The following is a 10383-nucleotide window of genomic DNA, read 5'->3' on the forward strand; positions in this document are numbered from 1 at the left end:
CCTTCGGAATTGTTGATTCCATTAATATTTCATTCTTCCGATGCGTCCGGTTAGGCGCTTGGAGTACTGTATATCTTTTTATACAGTATTCCTTCTTTTTGTATTGAATTCTCCAGACCAGAGTATGGTCATATTGAGCCAACCCCCTCAATTCGCCCGTGGTCCTTGATGAATGTTTGCACATTCGATGACTGCGGGAAGTAGTTGAACTTGGGAGCCATGAACTGTTGTAGGAGTCTGCAGAGAAAGTGAGGTTTGGTTCAGTCTGTGCGTGACAGGTGGCGTATCGTGATGAGATATCTCAAAGCGACGTCCCAAGATCGCATAAGACCACCATCCTCCGATCGAGAGATTCAGTGCTATACTGTACTGACGAGGGAAAATGATCCCGAAACCGGTCTACAGTTGCACTTGAATTTTTCGACTTCTCTGGGATTTCCTATGATAGTTCATGACTAACTCACGTTATTGGAACGACAATTCCTTCGGAATTGTTGATTCCATTAATATTTCATTCTTCCGATGCGTCCGGTTAGGCGCTTGGAGTACTGTATATCTTTTTATACAGTATTCCTTCTTTTTGTATAAAAATTGACAAAACTAGATCGATGGATGGTACATTATTGAAATCCAAAGGAGAAATTTCCGACAACTTCAATAATTATTATAGCTCACTAGGCCAAAAATACGCAAAAAAAAATAAAAATCCCTGAAAACTATAAAGAGAGTGATAAGACTGTGCAGAACTCCATGTGCTTAATGCCTACGGACATCGAAGAAGTGCATAAGACAATAATGCAACTAAAACAAAAAAAATCCCCTGGCCATGATAACATAAGATCGGAAACTTTAAAGAACATATCTGATGAGGTAAAAATCCCTCTGGTCCACTTGATAAACTGTTGTTTTAGTGAGGGGTACTTTCCGAAGAGGTTGAAAATTGGCATTGTGAAACCTCTGTTCAAGAGTGGAAATAAACTGGAAATGAAGAACTATAGACCAATATCTCTAATATCAAACATTGCAAAAATCATAGAAAAAATATTGAAAAAGAGAATGACAGATTTCTCTCTCAAATATAAGATTATTTCACAGCGTCAATATGGATTCATGGAGAAAAAATCAACGGAAGATGCGCTTTATCACTTGACATCTCACATCTACAATTCTCTAGACAAGTGTAAACCATCCTTATGCGTCTTCGTTGACCTCTTTAAGGCTTTCGATACCCAGGAAACCACCTTTCGTTTATTCAACATATATAAGTCAACTTATTCCGACGCATAAATACGGTTTCATTAGACCAAAATAAGAAGGACAAATGTCCGCGTGGTAGACGTATAAAATCAATCCTGGATATACGTCTCCTATTCGTATTTTATATACGTCTGATACTCGTATTTCATATACGTCTTTTAGACTACTTAAGTAATTCAGAAATTACGTCGAGAACCAGTCGTCTTTAAACGTTCACAACTCATATACAGGGTCTTTCACGAGGAAACTCACCCATATTTATACGGGAAACTACTGAACGTATTTTCATGAAATTCAGCACTTATAAGTATTTAACGATGCTGATGAAATCTAAAATATTTTCAAGGCATGAGCACCTCCGGTTTTTCCGGAAATGACGTCAACTTCCGTTTTTCAAATTAGAACATAATTTTTTTATTGCAGAAATAGATTCCTTAGAAAATTTCAAGTTATTTTGATGTAACATTTTTCAGTTTTGGTTGGAAAATTCTCTCTGAGCGGGAAAATTCGAAAAAAAAATTGAAAATAGAGCTCCGCTGAAACAAGAATAACTTCGAGGTTTTTGGATGGAAAATTTTCATTTTTGGGATTTTTCAAGATGTAAGATTGATGTATCCACTTTAAAAATCGAAATCGCGATTCATGATACAGGGGGTGAAAAAATCGCTTTCAAAGTTAGGGATGACAAAATCGTGAAAAATCAATTTTTTAAAATTAGAACCCCATTTTTTTATGGCAGATATTGAATCTACGTTAAAAAATAAGGTGAGTGTATGCATCACACCCTTGCCCTAAAGTGGATATTTTCTGTGTTATTCACAAAAAACTGTTTTTCGTCTTGAATTTTCAGCTATTTCTTTTCCCTTCACGCCAAAAAAAATGAAATTTTCAGGGAGTGTTACTTAAACCATGTTTTAGATTTTACTACCTTAATATGCAAGAGAAAAAAGTTACAGGTTGTGCCTAAATAGATGGCGAATTTTGATTCGAATTTGTATCGGAAACCTCTTTATTTCAACTAATCGGCCATCGCTTTTCTCTCCAGTGATAAATAAATAATTCCTCATGAACCATATGCAAAAACTTACGATGTTTTACATTCTTTTTTTTTAATGATAGATATCATTAATTGCATCTGCCAAATTCCTCTTTATTCAGTAGCATTTTGTGTTTACTATTAATTTGGTGATACCTAATTCGTATTAAGTTATAAAATCGATCACTATGCCTAATTTTACCAATGAAGATTATTTAAATCTCATTCTACTTCATGGAGAATGTAATAAAGTTGTAGATAGAACGATTCGACTGTTCATAGTGATCGATTTTGTAACTCAATACGAATTATCACCAAATTAATATAATAGTAAACACAAAATGCTACTGAATAAAGAGGAATTTGGCAGATGTAATTAATGATATATATCATTAAAAAAAAAGAATGTAAAACATGGTAAGTTTTTGCATATGGTTCATAAGGAATTATTTATTTATCACTGGAGAGAAAACCGATGGCCGATTAGTTGAAATAAAAAGGTTTCCGATACAAATTCGAATCAAAATTCGCCATCTATTTAGGAACAACCTGTAACTTTTTTCTCTTGCATATTAGGGTAGTAAAATCTAAAACATGGTTTGAGTAACAGTTCCTGAAAATTTCATCTCTTTGGCGTGAAGGGAAAAGAAATAGCTGAAAATTCAAGACGAAAAACAGTTTTTTGTGAATAACTCAGAAAATATCCACTTTAGGGCAAGGGTGTGATGCATACACTCACATTATTTTTTAACGTAGATTCAATATCTGCCATAAAAAAATGGGGTTCAAATTTGAAAAAATTGATTTTTCACGATTTTGTCATCCCTAACTTTGAAAGCGATTTTTTCACCCCCTGTATCATGAATCGCGATTTCGATTTTTGAAGTGTATCCACTTGTATCAATCTTACATCTTGAAAAATCCCAAAAATGAAAATTTTCCATCAAAAAACCTCGAAGTTATTCTTGTTTGAGCGGAGCTCTATTTTCGATTTTTTTTTCGAATTTTTCCGCTCAGAGGGAATTTTCCAACCAAAACTGAAAAATGTTACATCAAAATAACTTGAAATTTTCTAAGGAATCTATTTCTGCCATAAAAAAATGGTGTTCTAATTTGAAACGGAAGTTGACGTCATTTCCGGAAAAACCGGAGGTACTCATGCCTTGAAAATATTTTCGATTTCATCAGCATCGTGAAATACTTATAAGTGCTGAATTTCATGAAAATACGTTCGGTAGTTTCCCGTATAAATATGGGTGAGGTTCCTCGTGAAAGACCCTGTATTATAGACTATATTTCAAAGACTTCAATGTACCAAAAATAGACGTTCAATAATCGTATTCTGTACTACAATTGAGTATCAGTAATAGACGTCTCTGAACAACGTAAGACCTACTGTTCATGTATACGATATCAGACGATACGATGATCCGAAATTGCATTAATATGTTTTGATCGATGATTTCGAATATAATAAATTAAAAGAACAATTAATGCACTATCAGATCATCGTTTATATTGTCGAATATGAATGAACATTAGGCTTATTTGTTGTTAGATATTACTGTTCTGACTATAGTCAATCTTCAACATTTATTATAACAATCTTGCCCTCTTCCATACTTACCCTTTTCATAGTTTCGAATAAGACATAATGTAGTGTCAATCGGATTTCAGGAAAACTGAATTTTAAACTATTTAGGTCTCAAACCAATTTATTCAGAAAATAATAAGATAGTAGTTTTCAAAATTTAGGTATATTCATTGAGCACACCTCTTTAAATGAATATAATGGTCTATTCCTATATTTTTAGATTGCTTCAATCAGATGTACCCACATCAGCACTACGGCCTCTGTAAAATGTTATTTCAGTTAGTTTTAGGAGAAAAAAACATGTCGAACAAAACATACCAAATATCTTTTTCATCATATTAGTAGACTTGAAAGTGAGGAGCTTTCTTCAAAATCGGTTATGTCATTTTGTTTTTTAGCAGATGTTTAAACATGTCCATCACTATGTTGAATCAGAATCCATTTAAATCACTCATGACAAAGTACAATTAATTTCCTCCAGACAAAACAAACACACACAGCTCACGAAACTATTTCAAGATGGACGACAAGAAGAACGAACTACGAACAGCGCATGCCGCATAGCATAGCATAGAAACACGGCCGTGACTGCCACATGCGTGTATTGTAACGATAACTAATTGCCTATTGGGATTCGGAGGTCAACCGTCGTTCGAGTGGTGTCTCTCTGCGCTTTCTTCCTGGATTCACGTATTTCCTTTAATATTGGGTTAATTTTCAACTTACTCTAACAAGTGTTTTTAGTGTAAGTGGTAAGTCTATCTGTTGTCCCTTCAATCAAGACAACTTAAATATATAATTAATTATAATTAATTATCTTTTTACTGGTTACAATCCGTTTTCAATCCCTGTGAGTGGGAGAGAGATGGATTGGGACATTGACGAGGAGCACAGCTGCTCCTCGTCAGTTTTTTCTGATAAACTTGTTTATTCACATCTCACTCCTACTTCTCAAAAAACTGTGTCATCGCTTTATAATCTGAAGGATGGGAGTTCACTTTTTCCCCTGCAAACATTATTCTCCTGTCAAAAGAGATTGATACAATCCGATCTCAATTTAAAGACGATCATGAAATGATTAGAGAAGCAGATAGCCTTTCTCAAATAATTGATCAACTCAAATCTAATTCAAAAAATGATTCAAAGTCCTCATCCTCTAGAAAAAATAACTCCAAACTCAACTTGAAATACCCACCTTCTTCAACTGGCCCATTCATTATCATTATTGAATCAAAAGAAAATGATCATATCGGTAATATTCACCCTATGAACTTGGGGAAAAAATTAATTAAAGAAGGTATTACTAATATAGTTAATATCTCCAAAAAAGGCAAAAACAGATTATCAATAGAATTTTCTTCCCCTTCCTCCGCTAATTCTTTCCTTCAAAAAAATCCTTTTTCCTCCCAAGACGACATAGACATTTACATTCCTTCCCGTATGGTTACAAGCAAGGGAGTTATTTCTAATGTAGGCTCCGATATCACTTCCGAGGATCTTCTTCTTGAGGCTGATTCGAAAATTAAAATACTCGAAGCCAGACAATTAAATAGGAGGTTAGTTTCCAACGGGATAGTTAAATATGTTCCCTCCAACAGCTGGGTATTAACTTTTGAAGGTAAAAATCTACCAGAATATATCTCCCTTTGGGGATGTATTAGAAGAATTTCCCTGTACATCCCTCCAGTAGTTCAATGCTACAAATGTCTCCGCTATGGTCATACTTTGGCAAATTGCGAAGGTCAAAAACGTTGCCGGAACTGCGGTCTCTCTCACGAAGAGGAAGACTGCCAGAACAGGGAAAAAGACCTCCTCAAGTGTATATTTTGCGCAGACAAACATGCCTCTACGGACAGAGTATGCCCTGAGTTTGCACGTCAAAAGAAAATTAATACAGTGATAGCGTTGGAAAATATATTCTATTTTGAAGCTCTTAAATTGGTCCCCAAAAGCTATGCCTCCTCTGATCAGCCCTCAAAATCTGATTCGGTTCCCCTGACAAACTCTCCCCAAAGCTTTCCTGCAATTTCCTCCAATAACTCCTCATCGAAAAATCCAAATATAGTTTCTGTTCATAACAGAAGAACCATTGTTAATTCCTCTAAACCATCTTATTCTTATCTTAAAATTGCAAAAAAAAAGAAATTTCCCCTCTGCTGGTAGAGATGGCTACGACAAAGCTGCCCATCAGGATCAGCTTATTCAAGTTCACCCCAATAGAGCGATCTCGCCCATCTCTCTCTATGATTCCTCGCCCTCCCCCTCCTTATCACCCCTTCAAAAGGAAACATCTTCTCTTCAGAACAAAGATTTCCATTCCATCACAACATTGTTTTTTCAGAGTCTTCCGAAAAATCTAGACGTTCAAGACATTCCTCCTTCCCTTCGCTCAGAACTTATAAGCAAACTAAACCCTCTTTTTACCTCCCACAAACCTTCCTGCTCCCCAGATCAGTAGACTAGCGTTCTTGCCCTCCGCCCTTTCTTTTCATCTTTTCCTTTTCTTTTTCTTCTTTTCTCACTTCCCTGTTAATGATACTCCAATGGAATATTAGGTCTACCAACTCAAATTTTGACACTTTGAAGAATCACATCTTTAATCTTCAACCGTCTCTTATCCTTCTCTCTGAGACTTGGCTGAAACCTTCCTCCAGCTTTAGGATTCAGGGATACAATATTCTCCGAGACGATAGAATCACTTTGGGGGGTGGCATTGCCATCCTTATTGAAAACAACCTAAATTCCTCCGCGGTCCACCTTTCACTCCCCCGTATCCCAGCTCACCTTCAAATTCAAGCAATCCAAGTTGGGGATCTCACTGTGATAAATATTTACTGCCCCCCTAACATAAAATTTCCCAAATCACTCTGAAACTCTCTTCTGCCTCAATTATCTCCTCCCTTTCTTATTGCTGGGGATATTAACTCCCAGAATCCCTTTTGGGGCTCCTCTTACACCACCTACAATGGTAGAATTTTGGAGGAGGTTCTATTAGAACAGGACATTTGTCTATTGAACACTGGTGCCCCTACTAGAGTGTCCCCTCCAGGTCATGGCCCAAGTGCCCCGGATGTCACCCTTTGCTCTAAAGATATAAGTCTAGGGTTGTTGTGGTCGGTTGATGGTGATTTGGGGAATAGTGACCACTTTCCCATCCTGATCGAAAATATAGACCTCTCTCCATCCTTGTCCTCTCCTCCTAATCCTTACTTTCCCCCAAAATTTAATTTGAAGAAGGCTAACTGGGAGCTCTTTCACGAGGAGGTTCTCACTCTGTCATCATTATTAAAGCCACATAATCTGGAATCATTCCAGAAAATAGTTATCACTGCAGCTGAGCGTTCCATCCCTTATAGGAAACCCCCCCTTAATAATCGCTCCAAATTCCATCGCCAGGTCTGGTGGGATGACTCCCTTTCCGACCTAATCAAAACAAGAGCCCTTTCATTTAGGGAATATCTCTCTTCGCCTTCCCTGGAAAACTTTTTGAAGGCTAAAAATACTCAGGCTTTCGTTAGGAAAACCATTAGGCAAAAAAAATCCGCTTTCTTTAGGTCATTCTGCGAAAACCTTGATTACAGGAAAGGAAAACAAATGTGGTCTAAGGTAAGAAAATTCCGAAATGGATCTTCTGTTTCTCCCTCCCCTAAACCTTCAACTCCTATAGGGCAGTCAATTCTATCTAGACTCACTTCCCCCTGCATCTCCCCCCTTTCCCCTCCATTCCCTCACTCAACCCCATCCCCTTTCCTGACATTACACTCGACGAACTCCACATTACCCTCTATTCCAAAAAGGACACTACTCCAGGAAGTGATGGTATCCCCTGTAGTCTGCTTCAGAACCTCCCCGTGGACGCACTCTCGACCTTACTTCGAATTTTTAATTCTAATCTTCGAGTCCCAGACATCTCCCCCTCTCTGAAGGACACTATATTCATCCCTATTTGTAAACCAGGTAAATCACCTGATGATCCTTTGAGCTACCGACCCATAGCCCTCACCTCCTGTCTGCTCAAACTGTTGGAATCCCTGTTAGTTACTAGACTAGACCGCATTTATGAGTCTAGTATGGTGGAAGACGAAATTCAATTTGGATTTAGAAAGGGGAAATCTGTCCTTGAGGCCCTTTCCTTTCTAACTGCTAACATCTATTGCTCCTTTGCGAAGGGTGAGGTGACGCTGGCAGTTTTTCTGGACATCAAACAAGCCTACGATTCCGTCAACTTCCACATCTTGGAAGCCTCCCTTCGTAGTGAGAACTTCCCAGAAGAAATAATCTCTCTGTTGAGGCCCCTTGTCCTCTCTCGGAGCATATTTTTAATCGACCCCCTAACCCGCGAGCTCCTTGGGCCTGAGGAGGCAAATTTGGGTTTAGCTCAGGGCTCACCTATGAGTCCCCCCTTGTTCAACTTCTATGTTAAGGACCTTGGAAGGTCCATATCTACCCCGGGTGTTAGAGTCCTTAAATTTGCGGATGACACCACATTGTTTGCGTCTGGTCCCGACTTTCAGTCGGTATTTGATACCATGTCTTTGGCCTTGAGTAGGCTGGAGGCTTGGGCGAAGTCGAAACAATTGGAAATATCCGTCGTAAAGTCTCATGCGGTCTGCTTTCACAAATCAAGATTATTTCCCAACTCACCCTCCTTCTCCCTGTTTGGCCGTAACATCCCTTGGAAGGAATCCGTTAAATATCTCGGAGTAACTCTTGACCGTAAGCTAAAGTGGTCCCAACATATTTCTGATGCCTGTTATAAAGCCTTTCATGGTATCAACTTGATTAGAACCCTCTCAAGAACCTGGTGGGGTTCCCACCCATCCACTCTTTTGGTCCTTTATAGGTCTACAGTACGTCCGCATATAGATTATGGCAGTATTTTATTCGGGGCAGTCCCGAGGAAGAACCTGTATCTCTTAGACAAAACCCAGTACACTGCTTTGCGTTCATGTCTTGGAATGATGAGATCTACCCCTATTAATATCTTACTCGCCCTGGCGGGGGAACTCCCTCTCAAATACCGGCGTATATGGCTGGGAGCCAAGTTCATCTCTAAACTTCTTCGATTTAAGGATGATTGTGTGCTGGATTCCATCAAGTCTCTTCAACGGTGGAGTAATCTTCCCCTGCTGTCATCTCTTCCTCTCCTTGATTCCCTTAACATCATAGACGACCCTGGCTCTATTTATTCGGATTCATCCCTCCCATGCCACCAGGGAACCATCTCTGTTCACACTCAAAAAATCCCTCTTCATTCCCTTGGCCTAAAAAAAGACAATCCCGATAACTCTTCCTTGTTCCTGAAAAAATGCGACGAGGTGTTCCCGAACACCGTCAAAATATACACAGACGCTTCTAAATCTGGGTATCGTGTTGGCATCGGCGTTTACTACCCTTCCCTGATCTCCCTCTCCCAATCTCTCCCTGGCTTCTTCTCTATCTGTACGGCAGAACTTATAGCTATTCAAAGAGCGATCTCCCTTGTGGCTTGTTTCGACGTTCCTCATTCAGTTATCTTTTCAGACTCCAAAAGCGCCCTGGAAAAAATCTCCAATTGGAGCATTCACTCTTCCAATGACGACATCACCCTTGATATTAGGAATAAAGTAATATCGCTCCAAAATTCAGGTCGCTCAATATCACTTGCGTGGGTCCCAGGTCATACTTGTATCCCTGGCAACATTTCTGCTGACTCTTTAGCCAAAGAGGGAGCTTCCCTTCCCCACTCTAACCCTGTCAAGGCAGATGCCAGAGAATTCTGGCCCCTTTTTAAAAAAACAATTTGGGAAAGATGGAAAAGAGAATGGGTTCACATAGGTCGTCGAAAGGGACGCTGTTACACTCAGATGACTTGCCCTGATTCCCTCAATAAACCCTGGTTCCATGGACTCGATCTCCCCAGATTATACCTCACCACCATCAACAGAATCCGCTCCTCACACTGTTCCATCCCACCTCACCTCTTTAAAATAAATGTCAGAGATTCTGACGCTTGCGTATGCGGGGAAAAGGGTGATCTTCTTCACATTTTCCTTCAGTGCCCCAATAATCAGCCCAACATACACAAATTTTATGCGGATGTGACCAGTTTTCTTGGGAGCAAAATTCCCCTCCCGCTTAGTCTGGAGGATGTTTTGTTCTCAAACGACCCGGTTATAATTAAGACCATAGTCAATTTTTTGTATGCCTCTGGCTGGACCAGAATATGAGTATCATGTTGTCTTGGTTCATGTTGTAATAACACCATTGTTTGCTTCCAGCTCCCTGTGGCGTTTTTTCTTGGACCTCTTATGTCTGTTTCCCTCTCCCCTCCCTCGTGGAGAGCCCACAACACCTCCTTATTTTAAAAGCCATGTACCGCTAATTATGTATATTCCTGTTGGCTATTGACTTGCTCAAGACCCGTCCACCGACGGAGCCAGCAGCCGAAACTTGAGTTGTGCCGATGGCCTAGTTGCCAAACACATGGAAAAAGGAAAAAGAAGAAGAAGAATTG

The 10383-nt window shown here is 39.1% G+C and overlaps 1 protein-coding gene across 1 annotated transcript; it reads left to right on the forward strand.

Moving 5' to 3' along the window:
• The first annotated feature begins 759 nt into the window (after positions 1 to 759).
• LOC123322405 lies at positions 760 to 10096 on the forward strand. Its single transcript, XM_044910351.1, has 3 exons — positions 760 to 870; positions 6819 to 7011; positions 7794 to 10096. The coding sequence occupies exons 1-3, from the start codon at positions 760 to 762 to the stop codon at positions 10094 to 10096; spliced, it is 2607 nt and encodes an 868-aa protein (XP_044766286.1).
• The last annotated feature ends 287 nt before the right edge of the window (positions 10097 to 10383 follow it).

Source organism: Coccinella septempunctata, chromosome X, assembly GCF_907165205.1.
Source record: "Coccinella septempunctata chromosome X, icCocSept1.1, whole genome shotgun sequence".
NCBI lineage: Eukaryota > Metazoa > Arthropoda > Insecta > Coleoptera > Coccinellidae > Coccinella > Coccinella septempunctata.